General features: G+C 54.1%; 2 protein-coding genes and 1 pseudogene across 2 annotated transcripts; 1 reads left to right on the top strand and 2 right to left on the bottom strand.

The window, feature by feature from the left end:
- Positions 1-6,596: 6,596 nt before the first annotated feature.
- LOC149913562 (endogenous retrovirus group V member 2 Env polyprotein-like) lies at positions 6,597-8,102 on the bottom strand. The gene is given in 2 exon segments (XM_090129336.1): positions 6,597-7,430; positions 7,433-8,102. Coding segments are annotated over 2 exon segments (822 nt in total). The 3' UTR covers positions 6,597-7,278.
- Positions 8,103-12,085: 3,983 nt separating this feature from the next.
- On the top strand, positions 12,086-15,485 carry LOC149913561 (SUN domain-containing protein 3-like). The gene is made up of 6 exons (XM_090129335.1): positions 12,086-12,148; positions 12,203-12,253; positions 13,579-13,663; positions 14,216-14,328; positions 14,733-14,900; positions 15,378-15,485. The coding sequence occupies exons 1-6, from the start codon at positions 12,086-12,088 to the stop codon at positions 15,483-15,485; spliced, it is 588 nt and encodes a 195-aa protein (XP_089985461.1).
- A 4,241-nt stretch (positions 15,486-19,726) lies between these two features.
- Positions 19,727-21,135, bottom strand: LOC149913560 (endogenous retrovirus group V member 2 Env polyprotein-like; annotated as a pseudogene).
- Positions 21,136-23,321: the final 2,186 nt, after the last annotated feature.

Below are 23,321 nucleotides of genomic sequence, written 5' to 3'. Positions count from 1 at the left end.
CTGGGGTAAGAACGCTTCCTTGCCCCGCACCTTGTCTGTACCGTGGCCTCAGCTGGCTGCGCACTCTTGGCACGCCTTCGCCTCGTGTCCAGGGCTCCAGCCTTTGCCATCCGTACGGGGGAAGGCAGCCCTGGGCAAAGCGAAGGAATGAAAGGGGCTGGGGGATAAGGAAGGGCACAAAGCCCCAGGACCCTTCACCTCATGGCAATGGAGCTTTGAGCTGCGGGCTGAGCAGTGCCGAACAAGACTCTTTGCCTTTGCCTTCAGGAGCTCACCGGTTTGGCTGGCGGGGAAGAGGCGGGAGCTGAACGTGAAAAACTCAGCTATCGTCCGGGAAGGACCTGATTCTCCAGTCAGTGCTTGATGTCCTCCAAGAGAACGGGATCAATGGATTGAAGAGAGGTAATGGTGCTGCTCCCTCCTGTTTGCTCTCAGCCCTTGCCAGAGACAGCTCTGTGCTCTGGCTGCCCAGGCTGTTCTGGAGATGGCACGAGGCTGGCAGCAGGGGGGTCAGGCAGAGCCCAAGGTCCATCTTTGTTGTGGCTCTGGAGTCCCGCGGCTCATCAAGGCACGCTTTGTGGAAGGTCTTGCCGGATTTCTGGAAAGACATGGAGCCCTCCCCTAGCTTTTGGATAGGACTCCCTGCTCACACCGATCTCCTCTGCATCTGTGCTCACTGCTGTCTCTCCATTCCCTATTTGTTGCCAGGAAATTCTGCAGCTGACACAGCACGCCATTGAGAAAGTCATGGAAAACGGCGTCTGGATGCCCAACTGGGCTCTGGAAACCATGGGTATGTAGACAGACGGACAGCTTCACTGCCCTCAGCTTTGCGTCTGGCACTCCCCAACACCTGCCAAGCTCTGCTTTCTGTCAGAGTTATCTCATAGAGTTTCAGAGTGGCTGAGGTCTGAGGGGACCTTACAGAGCATCCCAGTCCAACTGCCTGCCGTTGACAGGGCTGCCACCCTTTCCATCAGGTGCTCAGGGCCCCATCCCACCTGGTCTCCATCGCCTCCAGGAATGGGGCTTCCATCCATGGCTTCTGTGGGTAGCACATTGCAGGGCCTCTCCGCCCACTGCCGGTCAAGAATTTCCTCCTGACATCCCATCTGAATCTCCCCTCTCTGAGAATTTAAAAAGCCTTCACCTGTGCTCCTAGGGCTGAGCGGCTCCTTTCCCCAGGTGCACAATCAGTGGCTCAGGCTGGGACTCAACAGTTCCCAGACACAGCGGGAGGGATTTTGCACCGCAGAGCCCCACCCAGAGCTTCGGGGAATGAGCATTCACTCCTTCAGCTCATCTCTGGGCTGCCCCAGTGCACGTCTTCCCATCCTTATTTCAGGTGCCACTGTTGATGCAGAGAGGACATCCAAGAGCTTTGGTGGGAAAGGCTGGAAGAACCGCTGGCTTTCTCCACTCTTTTCCGCCGCCAAGCCTCCCGAGACGCTCTTGAAGGTATGGCAGGAGAAATGGTGGCTGTGTGTTCACTGCCTTGCCTTCTGGCTGCAGGAGCAAGCGCGCAGCAATTTCCTTGGCCCAGCTGCACTGCTCAGCCCACACTCTTCCCCACATTACTGGCACCAGCGCTACGGCCGATGGGTGATGGATGGGTTATAGATAGGTGATGGGCCGACAGATGCTGGGAGGGCTGCCCTGTGGCTCTGGGCGAGCAGGGAAAGGCGGTTGACTCCAGAGCTGTTGTCCAAACCTTTGCACATTCCCCTACCGTCCCTTGACTAGCATTGCATTACGAGGAGAACAGCAGCCCACAGAGAAGGCAAGCTCTGTGCTCCTTGCCCAACAGCCAGCTCTGGCGGCTCTTTGCCTCAGCGCTGAGAGACGCGTCTTTCTCATTTCAGCCCGATATTTCTCCTGGCAACTGCTGGGCTTTCCAAGGATCTCGGGGCCACGTGGTCATCCGGCTGCCAGAGAAAATCTGGCCCACAGCCTTCACCATCTGGCACATCTCCAAGGCGGTCTCTCCCTCCGGGGAAGTCAGCAGTGCCCCCAGAGAGTTTGCTGTCTTGGTAAGTCTCTGCCTGCTGCTTCTTCTGGAGGGCCCCGGGGAAAAGCATTGGCATAGAGCCCCAGAAGACCCCATAGTGGTGGCAGCTCCCAGAGAGCTGTGGTGGGCTGCTGCAGAGCGCGGCATCCTGCCCAAGGGACGGAGACCCTCAGGGTGGTTACACATCTTCTGCAGGGAAGACAGACGAGGCGGCCCAGCAATTTGGAAGCAATTATTCTTTCTGCTAGGGCAGAGAGAGCAGCACGGGAAGGCGCTGTGGGAGGGAAACTGTCTCCCTGTGGGTGTGGAGCAGCGATTGCTGGTGGGAGGGAGCAGTGCAGCTGCCTTCCTCCATCAGCAGTGCCATTCTGGCATCCGCCGGCAGCCCAGGGAGCGGAGCAGAGCAAGCCAGAGTTGGGCAGCTGGCAAAGGGAGCTGTGCGGATGCGCGGTGGCTCTTCCCATGTGCGTCACGAAGCCTCTCCTCTTTGTGTTGGCAGGAGGAGCCCCGCAAAGCCTTCGGCCGTGTCAAATTGGAGGTGCGGAGCAACTGGGGAAACGCAGAACACACCTGTGTGTACCAAGTGGAAATTCATGGAAATTTGTAAAAGACAGCAGAGATTTCTTAAAAGGCAATAATCACGACCACTGCCCAGCGGCCGCATGGCACCACCAGGGCGGCCCCTGCCAGGCCTGACAGCAGCCGGGCTCTGCTGCCCCCGCCACGGCCCCCACAGCCCACCAGCCCAGGCTCTGCAGAGCGGGGGCATCAACACCAACCCCCGTCCCCCAGCACCATCCATCCTTCAGGGGTCGGGAGCGGTCCCTCCAGGTTGTCAGTTTGGGGGCATTATCCAACACCCAGTTTGGGGGCATTATCCAACACCCAGAAAACCACCCAGAATGCCAGGGAGAAGGATACCAGGCCCTGCAGCCCCCAGCAAAGCACCACCTCTGCCCTCCCACTCCTCTCTGTCATCCATCAAGAGGTGGGAGCGGCACCCATGGGGGGGGCACCATGCAACACCTGTAAAACCACTGCCTGGGGGAAGTAGGACAGGCACAGCAGGCCCCTGAGCTCCCCTCTTCCCCCTGCCCCCCCCAGCATCACCTCTGCCCTCCCACTTCTCTCCACCATCAGTCAGGAGGTGGGAGCACCCCCGGTGTGTGGGTTTGGGGGCATCATCTGCCAGCCAGAGAACTATGGCTGACATCAACCGGGGCTTTCCAGGCTGTGCTGTGCCAATAAATAGAAAGTACCCCCACAATTGTCCGCGCTGTACTGTTGTCATGTCATTACCTGACCCCAACATCCTATCCCCATCCCGTACCCCATATCCATATCTATCCCAAATCCGTATCCGCACATCCATCCCATGTCCATTCCATATACTTACCCCAATGCATTCTCATCCCAGTCCCATCCCATATCTATATCCCATCCCCAATCCATCCCATGTTCTTCCCATATTGATCCCATCTCCATCCTAAACTCATCCCGTATCCATCCCATATCCACATCCTCACACCCCAATCCTAAATTTCACATCCCAATCCCACATCCAACATGCCAATTCCAATTCCAAACCTCATTCCCAATCCCACATCCCAACCCCATCTCCCACCTGTCAATCCCAATCCCATATCCCACCCCCTATAGCAATAGGGCACACCCTTTGGCCCTGTGGTTGTGTGGGGAAAAGAGGTGAACAGACTCTCTACGAGGCAGGAAGGACATCTGGGGGCAAAGGGAGGAGTGGGACAGGAGAGCCAGGAGTTGTGAGGGGTTTCTATGGGACACAAAAGGTGTCCGACTGGGGGGGGACTAGAAGTCAAAATGGGGGAAAGGACTCCAGGGGTAAGGAAGGAGCACACAGGGGATACAGGGGTCAGAAAAAGGGGGAGAAGGGAGGACAGGGGACCTTGGCTGTCAAATACAGCGGCCCCCGCCGAGCGGAAGCCCCGAGCATCGCAGAGATGCCGCGGGGCCGAGGCAGAGCAGCACGCGGCCCCCCAGCACCTTAAGCCCGGCCCACCTGAAGGCAGTGACACTCAGAGACACCCAATATCGTCCAGTGAAGGTGACACCCAACCACAGTGACACCAGCGACCCCATGTCACACCCACACCAGACCCCACGTGTCCCCGACTGTCCCCAGACCCCCTCCCTGTACCTCTCCTCGTCACCTCTTCAATGAGGATGGCACCGCGCTGCAGTTGTGCCACCATGGCAGGGGGGACAGCGTGGGACGGTCATGGACAGCCAGGGTGACAGCATCACCCGGCTCCAGGAGCTGCAGAGCGCTGATGGGGCTCTCGAGGTAGACGGGTTGGTACGGCCCCAGGTTCCATGGTTACAGTGACAGTGAGAACTTCGGGGACGGGCGGTTGTCCCGGTGTCACCCTGAGGCCCTGGGGGGAGATGTTTCCGTGGGGCTTTGCACGGGGATTTGGTGAGAACCATCCATTTCTGAAAGGAAGTGCGGAAAAAAATACAACTAAATTGACACAGTACTGATTTTAAGGGAAGCAGACATTTTTGGGGGCGATCCCACGGAGACAAAGCAGAGCGAGAACGTGTCGCTATGTGAGGTTGTCCTCAAAATCCCCATTGGAGACCTCTGCCGGACTCCGGGAACCCCTGGGGACACACTGGTCTCCCAGAGACCCCTCTGGGACATCTCCAACCCTTCTGGATGACTCCAGGACCTTCCTGGACACCACAAGACAACTCTGAAACATCTCCAGACCCTTCCAGAAGACAACAGGACCCTTTGAACCCACCTGAGAACTCCCTAGACCCTACAGGACCATTCTGGAACATCCCCAGACCCTTCTGGATGACTCCAGGACCACTCAGACCCACATAAGAACTCCCTGGACCCTACCAGACTCTACTGGGACATCCCAGTGGCTCCTCAGAGCTCCTGGACACATCCTGGGAGCTTCCTGATCCTTCAATGGACCTCCAGGACCATCCTGGGGACCCCCTGGACAACTCCAAGACCCCTCCAAGACATCTCCAGACCCTTCTGTATGAATCCAAAGACCCCCAGCACCCACCGGGGGACCCCCTGCGCACCCCCAGACCCTTCTAGGACATCTCCAGATTCTTCTGCACGACTCCAGGAGTGGATAGGAGAGGCTGTGGGAGGAAAACAGGGGTTACTGAGGCTTCCATGCTGTGTAAAGGGAGTCTGGGGACAGACCTTAGGGGGACACTGGGCAGGGGGAAAGAGGGGAATGAGGTCTCAGTGGTGTTGAAAGAGAGTCTGGGGGGAACTGAGTGGCTTGTGTGGGGGAAAGAGGTGAACAGAGTCTCTACGAGGCAGAAAGGACATCTGAGGGCAGACGGAGTAGTGGAGGAGGAGAGCCAGGAGTTGTGAGGGGCTTCTATGGGACACAAAAGGTGTCCGACTGGGGGGGGCTAGAAGTCAAAATGGGGGAACGGACTCCAGGGGTCAGGGAAGAGCGCACGGGGGGGTACAGGGGTCAGAAAAAGGGGTGAGGAGGTGGGGGGAGAAGGGAGGACAGGGGACCTTGGCAGTCAAATACAGGGGACTGGGGCGTGGTTGGAGACTCTAGGGATCAGAATGGGGGAAATGGAGTGGGGGTACCTGGGGGGAGGAGAGGGGATTCTATGGGTCAGACAGAGGGGACTGGGAAAGGGGGGGGAATCTAGGGAACAGAATGAGTAAGGGGGGGAGGGACACTGGGGATCAGAATGGGGAGGGACGAGGGATTGAGCGGGGGGGTCGGGGACAGTCAAGGGGACCTTGGGGGTCAGAATGGGGACGGCACGGAGAGAGGGGTGGAAGAGGACTATAGCGATCAGAATGGGGGAACTGGAGGGGAGGGGGGAACGGGGAGAGGGTGTAACCCCGGCAGTGACACAGAGGGACTGGGGGGGTGGGCGATCAGCAGCGGGGGGAGGGGCGGAGGGCAGCGAAATACACGGGCTGGGGGAGGCGGGGAGACACAGGGCAGCGGCCCCCGCCGAGCGGAAGCCCCGAGCACCGCAGAGACGCCGCGGGGCCGAGGCAGAGCAGCACGCGGCCCCCCAGCACCTTAAGCCCGGCCCGCTGCCCCCCGATCACCCACCTGTAGGAGCCGAGCCGGCGCTCGGAGCCCCGAGGTGCCCCGCGGCGCCGGAGCGGTGCGGGACCCGGCACGACTTCCGCGTGGCCGGCTGCTCGGGTCGCAGCGTGATGACGTCACTCGGCCGGGCCGAGGCCGGGGCCGGGGCCGGGGGCGGTGCCGCAGCCACAACCGCGGAGCGGCGCGGGCGCGCTCAGGCGCCGTCGGCATGGAGACGCGGGGACGGCTGCACGCGCCGCACGGAGGCAGGGCGCGCCGTCGCCATGGCAACGCGGCCCGCACGCGCGGCCTGAAGCCCGAGTGGGGCTCGAGGGGCAGCGGGGGGCGAGGAAGACGGGAGGGGGGGAACGGAGAGCCCTCGGGGATCTCCTGGGGAGGTGGGGAGGGGTCGGGCAGATCAGGATCAGGATCAGGCTGAGGTGCTCAGCGCCTTCTTTGCCTGCAGGCTTTGCTGGTTGTTCCCTGGGCACGCAGCCCCTCGTGCTGCTGGGTAGGGATGGGGAGCAGAATCGGCCCTGCAGGTCATTATCACGCGGCCGTGGCACGGCTTACTTGACTCGCTTTTCTCTTCCTTCTGGAGATGTCCTTGGCTCTCAGCGGTGCTTTCTCGTGCCGTTGGTGTTGCTCCACAGCTGCTGCTCTGAGCAGTCGTTCTTGTGCTCGCACAGGGTCGGGCCCGGTCAGCACGGGTTCCTGAAGGCAGGTCCTGTCTGGCGAAGCTGATTTCGTTCTCTGACAAGGTTGACTCGCGGAATCAGACTCCACAAGCCGAAGTGAGATTATGAAGCAGGTACGTTTTAATCAGTGCTGCGCGGGCACGGGGTGCAAGGGGGATATTTCCACCTATCTTGCCCAATGTAAGGAAGAAGCTTGGTACAGATACAGGCCGAAGGAATAGACCATCAGTGGAATTCGCATCCATATTCATGACATTCCTGACTTATCGCCATGAGCAGTGGGGGTCTCCTTTGATGGTGAGAAGACCCATTGTCTCTGACAGAAGTAATCCGATCCTGACCCATTCCTTGTGTAATGTTGCAACAGTTTCCAGATGTCCTCTTCTTATCTGACCACACATCCTGCTTAGCTACATTCCTAAACAAGAGTTAATCCTTATCTTGTCCTCTCCTTACTCAATTCCCCCCTTTTTCTTGAACCTAGCAAATTCTTTTGCTAAATTGCTCCATTCGGGAAAAGGGAAGTTTTGAAATAACTCCCGCTTTCCACTCTCTGCCTTAGCTTGTGCTTTTTCCATTCCTCATAACTATCCCCAGAAGTTTTACATATCCATAATGCACATCTCATTGCAACACACATAAACAGAGCAAGATGATTATAATAATACAAGCCACAGAGAGTTGCTTTAGCCACGCAAAGTTAGGTAACCAGCTGGTAAGCTTTTCCCACAATTCTGTGAATCCTAATGAGCTATCATCCCTCGTTACCTGATGAAGTAATTTAGTGTGCTCCCATATTGCCTGTAGATCAGTCTCTATCCCTTGAGTCTTATCTACATAAGCACAACAACTCTGATTAATTATCACACGAACCCCTCCCTCTTTGGCTGTTAGGAGATCCAATGCCATTCTATTTTGTAATACAACCTTACTAAGCATTGAAATCTCAACTTGTAATGCTTTGACTGCATCAGCAGTAGCGTTCTCTATTACCTTTAGAGTGGCTGAAATATTAACAATTGCTTTCTCCAGCTCACTTACTCCAAGAGATGGGATGAGCCATCTCACAAAGCTGTGGAAACCAGTGGGTTTTTCCACCAAAGGATTTAGTACTCTTCTCACCCGTCTCCAGGATGTTCTCAAGAGTCCCCGTGGTATTTCCTTATGCACCGTGGTCTGAGGTACCAAGTATCCTGCAGAGCATGTTCCAATGCAATTGGGAGGCAGTGCTTTTCGTGCCTGCCCATCCCCACATAACCACCAGTATCCATAAGGTAATCTGCATGGATTAGACGTACCCTCTTGTTGGGTAAAAGACATTCCCGTTCTCACAATCCCAAGTACATTCTTATCTGTAGGCCAAGATGAATTTTCACTTGTGCTAGGATCGCACCCTATGCCCTGCTTCCACCTTGTAGTTTCGTTGAGTCCTGATACTGTTCTCGAATTCCCATACTCCCAGCTACATCCTATACCTGTTAAATTTCACCACCCGACTTTCACACTAATTTTCCCTATCCACAAAGATAGATTTAGAGGAATTAATAATCAACAGATCAAACTTGGGGCCCTTTTGTAATTTATCCTCTATTCCATACTTACATTCCCCATGTTGCACCCAATTTGGAATTGTCCAATTAAGCGCTACTACCCCATAGACTGGCACCCCCCCTGCTCTGGGGAGGGCCGTACATATCCAACAATTTGTTAGGTTAAAATTTTGGGCCACTGCCCGAGTAGCTACTACCTTCCCAGGCTAAAGCAAATCTTATGAGGTTAATTACAATGCACAGTTTATCCATTTTTCTTAATTGTTAGCCGGAGGGGTCCTTTCTCCTCGCAGTCCACTGTGGTCGGACCGTCTTCTTCAGGCGCTTCCTCAGGCATGCCATGCCTTGTTCTCTGGTTTGATCTCGTGCAGGATCTTCTTGCAATGTGTAAGACAAAATATACATATATACACCTATGTACAGAGCCCACATACCAAACAATTACTGATACAAGTACACTTTGCAATGATGTTTTCCACCAGAGATACATAAGCATTTACATCAAATGCTGCACTTAATCAAATTAACATTTCTAACAATTATAAGAGCCCACATTACTGTCTCTGGATTCACAATTTTAAGGGTCCAGCTGACTTCAGTTCCCATTGTATTTGAGGGATCAAGCCGTCAAGGCCTTGGGCTCTAGTTCCTAGAACCAGTTTCTCTATTTCCTGACGCTAGTCTTGTAGACTTACCACATGCTCGGTATTTCACTCCCTACCTGGGTAGAGATCCTGTTTGTACAACATAAGGCCTTTTGTACCGTATTTTGAAAGACTTAACCCCTCTTTGGCTCTAGGTTTCCTAAGGAGAGCCAAAGGCAACAACTGTGGGCAGGGTAGTCCAGCTTCCTGGCCCAGTTTTACAACCTGCGATTTAATTCCAGTTTATTCCCAATGCTTACTGACCTATTGGACAATCTCTGCAGTAAAGTGAGTTCCCTGGTTGAAGGTATTGTTGCAGGACATCCAAACCTTGGTATAATCTCCTGCAGCAATACCTTGGTTATTTCTTTGGCTTTATTGGTCCTGCAAGGGAATGCTTCTGGCCATCCTGAAAAGGGTATTTCTTAGAACCAGCATATACCGAAACCCTCCTTTTTCCTGGCAGTTCTGAAAAAAATCAATTTACAATTGTTGTCCTAAAAGATTCTCTTTCCCAACAAGCCCCACTTGCACCCTGTTCCTGGTACTAGGATTGTACAGTTACTTTCTGATGTCTGTACCCCCATATGTTTTATTATGTTCCCTTAGAACCGATTTCTATAAAATAATAAAGGGCACAGCAATGTGTCCATCTGGGTATGCACCCACCTGTCAGCTTGCTCTCTTCCCTTCTAAATCATTAATTAGATTCCTATCCTCTCTACAATATCTTATAGGTTCTGATTAAGGTTCAGATATTTTAAGTTTACTGTCTGGAATTAAAGCCAGTTCACCAATTTCTTTTCCTTCAGCTGCCTGTTCTGCCCCCTGATCCACCATCATATTCCCAGTTTCCTGTACAGTGTCACTCTTCTGCTGTCCTTTACAATGTATAACAGCCATGCTGCTCTTTGGTAGATTTACATCATGCCGAATTTGTTTTCCATGTGTGTAAGAAAACCTCGCTCTTTGCAGATGGTACCATGAGTGGGTACCACCCCAAAAGCATATTTAGCATCTGTCCATATGTTTAAGGTTCTTGTCAAGGCAGTTATTTCAGCCTTCTGAGCGGAAGTCCCCACAGGTGATGGTTTTGCTTCAGTTACCTTATCAGTAGCAGTTGCTGCATGTCCTGCCTTACAGTTTCCTTGTCTCACAAAACTGCTTCTGTCGATGAATCCAGGAATCCTCAGCGTTGTCCAACGGTTCCTCCTGTAGGTCTGACCAACTGGCACAGACAGCCTCCATGCAGTGCACACTGCTGGCTTGGAGGCAGCTCTGCATTGGTGTTCTGGGTGTTCAGCAAATTGCTTCCTTCTCTTTGATCAGTTGTGCTTTCTGTTGAGAAACTTGATAGCCATTTAAATCAAGAAATTCAGCAAACTCACAGTCCACTGTACACAGTCCTCCTTGGTTACTGTGGCATCCACGTACTGCAGTAAAGTTCCACTGTGAGATGGAGGAACCCAAATCTCAGGCTCACGAGTTGACCAGTTCTCAAAAATCACTGGGCTGTTCTCACAACCCTATGTAACACTGTCTAGGTTTTCTTATATCTTTATTATTATTTTGTTTAAATTATTATTATTATTATTATTATTATTATTATTATTATTATTATTATTTCCTTCTTCCCTTATTGGAGTTTTCCTATTCAAAGGCAAATAATTTTAGACTTTCTTTGGCAAAACCAGGCAGAAAAAGGTGTACTTCAAATCCAGAACGGTAAACCCCACCTACTTATTCCTTAACTTGGTTAATAAAGATATACACCACTGGTTGTATATATTCAACATTTCTATTAATTGCCCTCAAATCTTGTACCAAACTATAGCTCTTGCCATCCAATTTTTCATTTGCAAGATTGGGGTGTTCTATTTGGATTTCTATCCAATTAATAATCCAAAATTCATAAAGTTATTTATTATTTCTTTTATCCTCCTACAGTCTTGTATCCTCAAAGGGCACTGCTTTACCCTGGTTGGGCTGGCTCCCGTCTTTAACTTAACTTTTATTGGGCTGCATTTTTGGCTCTGCCAGGCATTCCTGATGCCTACAATCCTGTGTATACCTGATTTAGGATTTACCTAACTTCTATGGGTACAACATTGCTTTTCCCAGTTTGTGTTAAAGCCAGACTTAAAATTTTCCATCAATTGGTCTTGCTTGACACTTAGCTTCAATTGTCTCTACTGAATTTAATCTCTTTACCTCTTTATTCTGCTTCCCTAGCTGTAATTTAACCAGTGGATCTGCTAGGGTAAACTTCCCAAATTCCCATCCTTCATTTTTGCAACCAGAGGCGGTTCCCTCTTTCTCAGTAATTCACACATTACTTTCATTGCAGTGGGGCAGAGCCCTCCCCGGGCTCTTCCAGCCCCCCCACCCCCCTATCTCTGAGTGGATCCCTGGGTCCTACGCCCTACTCTAGTGCTGCGACAGTAACAGCTGCTGTTATCCCCAACTTCCTTACCATCTCTGTTTCTCAATCAGTTTTTTGTTTGTTTGTTTTTCCTCCATATCGCTCACCTCTACATCCCTGTCACACCCTGCTCATCCTTGCCTTCCTCAGCCTGTGTCCTTCCCAAACTTTTCGCTTTCCAAACTCTCATCGTTACATAAACTACTAACATCATATTTCAGTTTTACCTCCTCCTCTCCAGCGGCTTCCAGTGCTAACACTGGGATTTCGGGTTTCCTAGACCTCAGCAGAGGCTATTCTCACTTCCCCCTTCACAAGCTGGGCAGGTGGGTGCGGCAGGGCCCAGAATGCAGGGAGGGGAAGCCAGGAGCAGCGCGTGCTGCCGGGCTTTCTGCAGCCGGGCGGCCCCAAATCCCCTGCCGTGGGCACAGCCCTGCTCCCGCTCTGGGCCGTGATAACCGCTGTCTGATCTCTCCCTTAGGCAAGGCGTTGCCCAAGAGAGGGGAAGGAGGAGCCCCGTCCTGCTTCTAGCAGTGCTTTCTGGTGAGCGTTCCCCACCCAAAGCCACCCCAGCAGAGCTGGGGAGCGGGACTGTCCCGCACGGCGTGTCCCCGCTGGGCCTGGAGGAGGAAAACGGGGCTGCGGGGCTCACAGCGCTCTGAGCAAACTAACGGCCTGTCCCGACTGATGTCCCCCACAGCTGGAGCCTTCCTCTGGATATTGGCAGCTTGGAGAAGCGACGTCCCGCAGGTCAGTGCCGCGGTGTGCGGCAGAGGCCAAAGCTCTGCCCTTCTGCCTCTGCAGGGACGGGAGTTTGGCCACGGGCTCCTTGCTGCTGAGGTGGTGTTGCCTATCGTAGGCGTGGCGACCCGGTTCGGGAACGGCACGGCGACCAATCCCAGGTCGCTCGGTCCATCAGCTCGCTGACACCAATGTGGTAGACGGCAAATGGCGTTTATTGGCGGGAAAAACAGCCTTATATCACCTGGGCACTGAACGCTATCGGCTATCGGGAGAGGGACCCTGTCTTCCTGTACAACGCGATATCTTCCGGGCGCCAGACCCTCACTACCTACAGGTGGAGGGCGGACCTTGAGCCGGGCTGGGGTCGCCTTGGCAGCAGGGTGCGCTTCGGGTGTGGAAGCACCTTCCCAGTGCCCAGCTCGGAGCTCGGGCTGAAGGCGGCAGCGCGTGAGAAGAATGGGCCTTTGGCCCATCCCTGGCACTGGGGAGTCTGGAGGGGCTGGGAAAGCAAACAGAGAAGCAGCAGATGCTCTGCAGCACGGGGAGGGCTTAAGAGCCCGACTTTGGGCAGCGCTGCTCTGCAAACCGCTGGGAAGCAGCAGGAAATTCTGCCAGCGGTTCCCTGGGAAGCTCCTTTGGAAGCCCTGGCCGTGCTCCGTGCACTTCCTGCCATGGAATGCCTTTCTCTTCCCGGTGGCGTCAGCAGAGCCTGTGCGTGAGCTCCCGTCTCTGGGGTAAGAACGCTTCCTTGCCCCGCACCTTGTCTGTAGCGTGGCCTCAGCTGGCTGCGCGCTCTTGGCACGCCTTCGCCTCGTGTCCAGGGCTCCAGCCTTTGCCATCCGTACGGGGGAAGGCAGCCCTGGGCAAAGCGAAGGAATGAAAGGGGCTGGGGGATAAGGAAGGGCACAAAGCCCCAGGACCCTTCACCTCGTGGCAATGGAGCTTTGAGCTGCGGGCTGAGCAGTGCCGAACAAGACTCTTTGCCTTTGCCTTCAGGAGCTCACCGGTTTGGCTGGCGGGGAAGAGGCGGGAGCTGAACGTGAAAACTCAGCTATCGTCCGGGAAGGACCTGATTCTCCAGTCAGTGCTTGATGTCCTCCAAGAGAACGGGATCAATGGATTGAAGAGAGGTAATGGTGCTGCTCCCTCCTGTTTGCTCTCAGCCCTTGCCAGAGACAGCTCTGTGCTCTGGCTGCCCAGGCTGTTCTGGAGATGGCACGAGGCTGGCAGCAGGGGGGTCAGGCAGAGCCCAAGGTCCATCTTTGTTGTGGCTCTGGAGTCCCGCGGCTCATCAAGGCACGCTTTGTGGAAGGTCTTGCCGGATTTCTGGAAAGACATGGAGCCCTCCCCTAGCTTTTGGATAGGACTCCCTGCTCACACCGATCTCCTCTGCATCTGTGCTCACTGCTGTCTCTCCATTCCCTATTTGTTGCCAGGAAATTCTGCAGCTGACACAGCACGCCATTGAGAAAGTCATGGAAAACGGCGTCTGGATGCCCAACTGGGCTCTGGAAACCATGGGTATGTAGACAGACGGACAGCTTCACTGCCCTCAGCTTTGCGTCTGGCACTCCCCAACACCTGCCAAGCTCTGCTTTCTGTCAGAGTTATCTCATAGAGTTTCAGAGTGGCTGAGGTCTGAGGGGACCTTACAGAGCATCCCAGTCCAACTGCCTGCCGTTGACAGGGCTGCCACCCTTTCCATCAGGTGCTCAGGGCCCCATCCCACCTGGTCTCCATCGCCTCCAGGAATGGGGCTTCCATCCATGGCTTCTGTGGGTAGCACATTGCAGGGCCTCTCCGCCCACTGCCGGTCAAGAATTTCCTCCTGACATCCCATCTGAATCTCCCCTCTCTGAGAATTTAAAAAGCCTTCACCTGTGCTCCTAGGGCTGAGCGGCTCCTTTCCCCAGGTGCACAATCAGTGGCTCAGGCTGGGACTCAACAGTTCCCAGACACAGCGGGAGGGATTTTGCACCGCAGAGCCCCACCCAGAGCTTCGGGGAATGAGCATTCACTCCTTCAGCTCATCTCTGGGCTGCCCCAGTGCACGTCTTCCCATCTTTATTTCAGGTGCCACTGTTGATGCAGAGAGGACATCCAAGAGCTTTGGTGGGAAAGGCTGGAAGAACCGCTGGCTTTCTCCACTCTTTTCCGCCGCCAAGCCTCCCGAGACGCTCTTGAAGGTATGGCAGGAGAAATGGTGGCTGTGTGTTCACTGCCTTGCCTTCTGGCTGCAGGAGCAAGCGCGCAGCAATTTCCTTGGCCCAGCTGCACTGCTCAGCCCACACTCTTCCCCACATTACTGGCACCAGCGCTACGGCCGATGGGTGATGGATGGGTTATAGATAGGTGATGGGCCGACAGATGCTGGGAGGGCTGCCCTGTGGCTCTGGGCGAGCAGGGAAAGGCGGTTGACTCCAGAGCTGTTGTCCAAACCTTTGCACATTCCCCTCCCGTCCCTTGACTAGCATTGCATTACGAGGAGAACAGCAGCCCACAGAGAAGGCAAGCTCTGTGCTCCTTGCCCAACAGCCAGCTCTGGCGGCTCTTTGCCTCAGCGCTGAGAGACGCGTCTTTCTCATTTCAGCCCGATATTTCTCCTGGCAACTGCTGGGCTTTCCAAAGATCTCGGGGCCACGTGGTCATCCAGCTGCCAGAGAAAATCTGGCCCACAGCCTTCACCATGTGGCACATCTCCAAGGCGGTCTCTCCCTCCGGGGAAGTCAGCAGTGCCCCCAGAGAGTTTGCTGTCTTGGTAAGTCTCTGCCTGCTGCTTCTTCTGGAGGGCCCCGGGGAAAAGCATTGGCATAGAGCCCCAGAAGACCCCATAGTGGTGGCAGCTCCCAGAGAGCTGTGGTGGGCTGCTGCAGAGCGCGGCATCCTGCCCAAGGGACGGAGACCCTCAGGGTGGTTACACATCTTCTGCAGGGAAGACAGACGAGGCGGCCCAGCAATTTGGAAGCAATTATTCTTTCTGCTAGGGCAGAGAGAGCAGCACGGGAAGGCGCTGTGGGAGGGAAACTGTCTCCCTGTGGGTGTGGAGCAGCGATTGCTGGTGGGAGGGAGCAGTGCAGCTGCCTTCCTCCATCAGCAGTGCCATTCTGGCATCCGCCGGCAGCCCAGGGAGCAGAGCAGAGCAAGCCAGAGTTGGGCAGCTGGCAAAGGGAGCTGTGCGGATGTGCCGTGGCTCTTCCCATGTGCGTCATGAAGCCTCTCCTCTTTGTGTTGGCAGGAGGAGCCCCGCAAAGCCTTCGGCCGTGTCAAATTGGAGGTGCGGAGCAACTGGGGAAACGCAGAACACACCTGTGTGTACCAAGTGGAAATTCATGGAAATTTGTAAAAGACAGCAGAGATTTCTTAAAAGGCAATAATCACGACCACTGCCCAGCGGCCGCATGGCACCACCAGGGCGGCCCCTGCCAGGCCTGACAGCAGCCGGGCTCTGCTGCCCCCGCCACGGCCCCCACAGCCCACCAGCCCAGGCTCTGCAGAGCGGGGGCATCAACACCAACCCCCGTCCCCCAGCACCATCCATCCTTCAGGGGTCGGGAGCGGTCCCTCCAGGTTGTCAGTTTGGGGGCATTATCCAACACCCAGTTTGGGGGCATTATCCAACACCCAGAAAACCACCCAGAATGCCAGGGAGAAGGATACCAGGCCCTGCAGCCCCCAGCAAAGCACCACCTCTGCCCTCCCACTCCTCTCTGTCATCCATCAAGAGGTGGGAGCGGCACCCATGGGGGGGGCACCATGCAACACCTGTAAAACCACTGCCTGGGGGAAGTAGGACAGGCACAGCAGGCCCCTGAGCTCCCCTCTTCCCCCTGCCCCCCCCAGCATCACCTCTGCCCTCCCACTTCTCTCCACCATCAGTCAGGAGGTGGGAGCACCCCCGGCGTGTGGGTTTGGGGGCATCATCTGCCAGCCAGAGAACTATGGCCGACATCAACCGGGGCTTTCCAGGCTGTGCTGTGCCAATAAATAGAAAGTACCCCCACAATTGTCGCGCTGTACTGTTGTCATGTCATTACCTGACCCCAACATCCTATCCCCATCCCGTACCCCATATCCATATCTATCCCAAATCCGTATCCGCACATCCATCCCATGTCCATTCCATATACTTACCCCAATGCATTCTCATCCCAGTCCCATCCCATATCTATATCCCATCCCCAATCCATCCCATGTTCTTCCCATATTGATCCCATCTCCATCCTAAACTCATCCCGTATCCATCCCATATCCACATCCTCACACCCCAATCCTAAATTTCACATCCCAATCCCACATCCAACATGCCAATTCCAATTCCAAACCTCATTCCCAATCCCACATCCCAACCCCATCTCCCACCTGTCAATCCCAATCCCATATCCCACCCCCTATAGCAATAGGGCACACCCTTTGGCCCTGTGGTTGTGTGGGGAAAAGAGGTGAACAGACTCTCTACGAGGCAGGAAGGACATCTGGGGGCAAAGGGAGGAGTGGGACAGGAGAGCCAGGAGTTGTGAGGGGCTTCTATGGGACACAAAAGGTGTCCGACTGGGGGGGGACTAGAAGTCAAATGGGGGAACGGACTCCAGGGGTAAGGAAGGAGCACACAGGGGATACAGGGGTCAGAAAAAGGGGGAGAAGGGAGGACAGGGGACCTTGGCTGTCAAATACAGCGGCCCCCGCCGAGCGGAAGCCCCGAGCACCGCAGAGATGCCGCGGGGCCGAGGCAGAGCAGCACGCGGCCCCCCAGCACCTTAAGCCCGGCCCACCTGAAGGCAGTGACACTCAGAGACACCCAATATCGTCCAGTGAAGGTGACACCCAACCACAGTGACACCAGCGACCCCATGTCACACCCACACCAGACCCCACGTGTCCCCGACTGTCCCCAGACCCCCTCCCTGTACCTGTCCTTGTCACCTCTTCAATGAGGATGGCACCGCGCTGCAGTTGTGCCACCATGGCAGGGGGGACAGCGTGGGACGGTCATGGACAGCCAGGGTGACAGCATCACCCGGCTCCAGGAGCTGCAGAGCGCTGATGGGGCTCTCGAGGTAGACGGGTTGGTACGGCCCCAGGTTCCATGGTTACAGTGACAGTGAGAACTTCGGGGACGGGCGGTTGTCCCGGTGTCACCCTGAGGCCCTGGGGGGAGATGTTTCCGTGGGGCTTTGCACGGGGATTTGGTGAGAACCATCCATTTCTGAAAGGAAGTGCGGAAAAAAATACAACTAAATTGACACAGTACTGATTTTAAGGGAAGCAGACATTTTTGGGGGCGATCCCACGGAGACAAAGCAGAGCGAGAACGTGTCGCTATGTGAGGTTGTCCTCAAAATCCCCATTGGAGACCTCTGCCGGACTCCGGGAACCCCTGGGGACACACTGGTCTCCCAGAGACCCCTCTGGGACATCTCCAACCCTTCTGGATGACTCCAGGACCTTCCTGGACACCACAAGACAACTCTGAAACATCTCCAGACCCTTCCAGAAGACAACAGGACCCTTTGAACCCACCTGAGAACTCCCTAGACCCTACAGGACCATTCTGGAACATCCCCAGACCCTTCTGGATGACTCCAGGACCACTCAGACCCACATGAGAACTCCCTGGACCCTACCAGACTCTACTGGGACATCCCAGTGGCTCCTCAGAGCTCCTGGACACATCCTGGGAGCTTCCTGATCCTTCAATGGACCTCCAGGACCATCCTGGGGACCCCCTGGACAACTCCAAGACCCCTCCAAGACATCTCCAGACCCTTCTGTATGAATCCAAAGACCCCCAGCACCCACCGGGGGACCCCCTGCGCACCCCCAGACCCTTCTAGGACATCTCCAGATTCTTCTGCACGACTCCAGGAGTGGATAGGAGAGGCTGTGGGAGGAAAACAGGGGTTACTGAGGCTTCCATGCTGTGTAAAGGGAGTCTGGGGACAGACCTTAGGGGGACACTGGGCAGGGGGAAAGAGGGGAATGAGGTCTCAGTGGTGTTGAAAGAGAGTCTGGGGGGAACTGAGTGGCTTGTGTGGGGGAAAGAGGTGAACAGAGTCTCTACGAGGCAGAAAGGACATCTGAGGGCAGACGGAGTAGTGGAGGAGGAGAGCCAGGAGTTGTGAGGGGCTTCTATGGGACACAAAAGGTGTCCGACTGGGGGGGGCTAGAAGTCAAAATGGGGGAACGGACTCCAGGGGTCAGGGAAGAGCGCACGGGGGGGTACAGGGGTCAGAAAAAGGGGTGAGGAGGTGGGGGGAGAAGGGAGGACAGGGGACCTTGGCAGTCAAATACAGGGGACTGGGGCGTGGTTGGAGACTCTAGGGATCAGAATGGGGGAAATGGAGTGGGGGTACCTGGGGGGAGGAGAGGGGATTCTATGGGTCAGACAGAGGGGACTGGGAAAGGGGGGGGAATCTAGGGAACAGAATGAGTAGGGGGGGGAGGGACACTGGGGATCAGAATGGGGAGGGACGAGGGATTGAGCGGGGGGGTCGGGGACAGTCAAGGGGACCTTGGGGGTCAGAATGGGGACGGCACGGAGAGAGGGGTGGAAGAGGACTATAGCGATCAGAATGGGGGAACTGGAGGGGAGGGGGGAACGGGGAGAGGGTGTAACCCCGGCAGTGACACAGAGGGACTGGGGGGGTGGGCGATCAGCAGCGGGGGGAGGGGCGGAGGGCAGCGAAATACACGGGCTGGGGGAGGCGGGGAGACACAGGGCAGCGGCCCCCGCCGAGCGGAAGCCCCGAGCACCGCAGAGACGCCGCGGGGCCGAGGCAGAGCAGCACGCGGCCCCCCAGCACCTTAAGCCCGGCCCGCTGCCCCCCGATCACCCACCTGTAGGAGCCGAGCCGGCGCTCGGAGCCCCGAGGTGCCCCGCGGCGCCGGAGCGGTGCGGGACCCGGCACGACTTCCGCGTGGCCGGCTGCTCGGGTCGCAGCGTGATGACGTCACTCGGCCGGGCCGAGGCCGGGGCCGGGGCCGGGGGCGGTGCCGCAGCCACAACCGCGGAGCGGCGCGGGCGCGCTCAGGCGCCGTCGGCATGGAGACGCGGGGACGGCTGCACGCGCCGCACGGAGGCAGGGCGCGCCGTCGCCATGGCAACGCGGCCCGCACGCGCGGCCTGAAGCCCGAGTGGGGCTCGAGGGGCAGCGGGGGGCGAGGAAGACGGGAGGGGGGGAACGGAGAGCCCTCGGGGATCTCCTGGGGAGGTGGGGAGGGGTCGGGCAGATCAGGATCAGGATCAGGCTGAGGTGCTCAGCGCCTTCTTTGCCTGCAGGCTTTGCTGGTTGTTCCCTGGGCACGCAGCCCCTCGTGCTGCTGGGTAGGGATGGGGAGCAGAATCGGCCCTGCAGGTCATTATCACGCGGCCGTGGCACGGCTTACTTGACTCGCTTTTCTCTTCCTTCTGGAGATGTCCTTGGCTCTCAGCGTTGCTTTCTCGTGCCGTTGGTGTTGCTGCACAGCTGCTGCTCTGAGCAGTCGTTCTTGTGCTCGCACAGGGTCGGGCCCGGTCAGCACGGGTTCCTGAAGGCAGGTCCTGTCTGGCGAAGCTGATTTCGTTCTCTGACAAGGTTGACTCGCGGAATCAGACTCCACAAGCCGAAGTGAGATTATGAAGCAGGTACGTTTTAATCAGTGCTGCGCGGGCACGGGGTGCAAGGGGGATATTTCCACCTATCTTGCCCAATGTAAGGAAGAAGCTTGGTACAGATACAGGCCGAAGGAATAGACCATCAGTGGAATTCGCATCCATATTCATGACATTCCTGACTTATCGCCATGAGCAGTGGGGGTCTCCTTTGATGGTGAGAAGACCCATTGTCTCTGACAGAAGTATTCCGATCCTGACCCATTCCTTGTGTAATGTTGCAACAGTTTCCAGATGTCCTCTTCTTATCTGACCACACATCCTGCTTAGCTACATTCCTAAACAAGAGTTAATCCTTATCTTGTCCTCTCCTTACTCAATTCCCCCCTTTTTCTTGAACCTAGCAAATTCTTTTGCTAAATTGCTCCATTCGGGAAAAGGGAAGTTTTGAAATAACTCCCGCTTTCCACTCTCTGCCTTAGCTTGTGCTTTTTCCATTCCTCATAACTATCCCCAGAAGTTTTACATATCCATAATGCACATCTCATTGCAACACACATAAACAGAGCAAGATGATTATAATAATACAAGCCACAGAGAGTTGCTTTAGCCACGCAAAGTTAGGTAACCAGCTGGTAAGCTTTTCCCACAATTCTGTGAATCCTAATGAGCTATCATCCCTCGTTACCTGATGAAGTAATTTAGTGTGCTCCCATATTGCCTGTAGATCAGTCTCTATCCCTTGAGTCTTATCTACATAAGCACAACAACTCTGATTAATTATCACACGAACCCCTCCCTCTTTGGCTGTTAGGAGATCCAATGCCATTCTATTTTGTAATACAACCTTACTAAGCATTGAAATCTCAACTTGTAATGCTTTGACTGCATCAGCAGTAGCGTTCTCTATTACCTTTAGAGTGGCTGAAATATTAACAATTGCTTTCTCCAGCTCACTTACTCCAAGAGATGGGATGAGCCATCTCACAAAGCTGTGGAAACCAGTGGGTTTTTCCACCAAAGGATTTAGTACTCTTCTCACCCGTCTCCAGGATGTTCTCAAGAGTCCCCGTGGTATTTCCTTATGCACCGTGGTCTGAGGTACCAAGTATCCTGCAGAGCATGTTCCAATGCAATTGGGAGGCAGTGCTTTTCGTGCCTGCCCATCCCCACATAACCACCAGTATCCATAAGGTAATCTGCATGGATTAGACGTACCCTCTTGTTGGGTAAAAGACGTTCCCGTTCTCACAATCCCAAGTACATTCTTATCTGTAGGCCAAGATGAATTTTCACTTGTGCTAGGATCGCACCCTATGCCCTGCTTCCACCTTGTAGTTTCGTTGAGTCCTGATACTGTTCTCGAATTCCCATACTCCCAGCTACATCCTATACCTGTTAAATTTCACCACCCGACTTTCACACTAATTTTCCCTATCCACAAAGATAGATTTAGAGGAATTAATAATCAACAGATCAAACTTGGGGCCCTTTTGTAATTTATCCTCTATTCCATACTTACATTCCCCATGTTGCACCCAATTTGGAATTGTCCAATTAAGCGCTACTACCCCATAGACTGGCACCCCCCCTGCTCTGGGGAGGGCCGTACATATCCAACAATTTGTTAGGTTAAAATTTTGGGCCACTGCCCGAGTAGCTACTACCTTCCCAGGCTAAAGCAAATCTTATGAGGTTAATTACAATGCACAGTTTATCCATTTTTCTTAATTGTTAGCCGGAGGGGTCCTTTCTCCTCGCAGTCCACTGTGGTCGGACCGTCTTCTTCAGGCGCTTCCTCAGGCATGCCATGCCTTGTTCTCTGGTTTGATCTCGTGCAGGATCTTCTTGCAACGTGTAAGACAAAATATACATATATACACCTATGTACAGAGCCCACATACCAAACAATTACTGATACAAGTACACTTTGCAATGATGTTTTCCACCAGAGATATATAAGCATTTACATCAAATGCTGCACTTAATCAAATTAACATTTAACAATTATAAGAGCCCGCATTACTGTCTCTGGATTCACAATTTTAAGGGTCCAGCTGACTTCAGTTCCCATTGTATTTGAGGGATCAAGCCGTCAAGGCCTTGGGCTCTAGTTCCTAGAACCAGTTTCTCTATTTCCTGACGCTAGTCTTGTAGACTTACCACATGCTCGGTATTTCACTCCCTACCTGGGTAGAGATCCTGTTTGTACAACATAAGGCCTTTTGTACCGTATTTTGAAAGACTTAACCCCTCTTTGGCTCTAGGTTTCCTAAGGAGAGCCAAAGGCAACAACTGTGGGCAGGGTAGTCCAGCTTCCTGGCCCAGTTTTACAACCTGCGATTTAATTCCAGTTTATTCCCAATGCTTACTGACCTATTGGACAATCTCTGCAGTAAAGTGAGTTCCCTGGTTGAAGGTATTGTTGCAGGACATCCAAACCTTGGTATAATCTCCTGCAGCAATACCTTGGTTATTTCTTTGGCTTTATTGGTCCTGCAAGGGAATGCTTCTGGCCATCCTGAAAAGGGTATTTCTTAGAACCAGCATATACCGAAACCCTCCTTTTTCCTGGCAGTTCTGAAAAAAATCAATTTACAATTGTTGTCCTAAAAGATTCTCTTTCCCAACAAGCCCCACTTGCACCCTGTTCCTGGTACTAGGATTGTACAGTTACTTTCTGATGTCTGTACCCCCATATGTTTTATTATGTTCCCTTAGAACCGATTTCTATAAAATAATAAAGGGCACAGCAATGTGTCCATCTGGGTATGCACCCACCTGTCAGCTTGCTCTCTTCCCTTCTAAATCATTAATTAGAGTCCTATCCTCTCTACAATATCTTATAGGTTCTGATTAAGGTTCAGATATTTTAAGTTTACTGTCTGGAATTAAAGCCAGTTCACCAATTTCTTTTCCTTCAGCTGCCTGTTCTGCCCCCTGATCCACCATCATATTCCCAGTTTCCTGTACAGTGTCACTCTTCTGCTGTCCTTTACAATGTATAACAGCCATGCTGCTCTTTGGTAGATTTACATCATGCCGAATTTGTTTTCCATGTGTGTAAGAAAACCTCGCTCTTTGCAGATGGTACCATGAGTGGGTACCACCCCAAAAGCATATTTAGCATCTGTCCATATGTTTAAGGTTCTTGTCAAGGCAGTTATTTCAGCCTTCTGAGCGGAAGTCCCCACAGGTGATGGTTTTGCTTCAGTTACCTTATCAGTAGCAGTTGCTGCATGTCCTGCCTTACAGTTTCCTTGTCTCACAAAACTGCTTCTGTCGATGAATCCAGGAATCCTCAGCGTTGTCCAACGGTTCCTCCTGTAGGTCTGACCAACTGGCACAGACAGCCTCCATGCAGTGCACACTGCTGACTTGGAGGCAGCTCTGCATTGGTGTTCTGGGTGTTCAGCAAATTGCTTCCTTCTCTTTGATCAGTTGTGCTTTCTGTTGAGAAACTTGATAGCCATTTAAATCAAGAAATTCAGCAAACTCACAGTCCACTGTACACAGTCCTCCTTGGTTACTGTGGCATCCACGTACTGCAGTAAAGTTCCACTGTGAGATGGAGGAACCCAAATCTCAGGC

The sequence above is a fragment of the Phasianus colchicus genome, chromosome 36, assembly GCF_987193195.1.
Source record: "Phasianus colchicus chromosome 36, bPhaCol1.hap1.1, whole genome shotgun sequence".
Lineage (NCBI taxonomy): Eukaryota > Metazoa > Chordata > Aves > Galliformes > Phasianidae > Phasianus > Phasianus colchicus.
The sequence above is the reverse complement of the archived record's forward strand: the minus strand, read 5'-3'. Positions and strand labels throughout refer to the sequence as shown.

Coding starts and splice junctions, on each gene's coding strand:
- LOC149913561 (XM_090129335.1), top strand. CDS start 12,086: ATGTCCCCCACAGCTGGAGCCTTCCTCTGGATATTGGCAGCTTGGAGA. Junction 12,149..12,202: donor GGAGAAGCGACGTCCCGCAG/GTCAGTGCCGCG, acceptor CTGCCTCTGCAG/GGACGGGAGTTTGGCCACGG. Junction 12,254..13,578: donor CTGAGGTGGTGTTGCCTATC/GTAGGCGTGGCG, acceptor ATTTGTTGCCAG/GAAATTCTGCAGCTGACACA.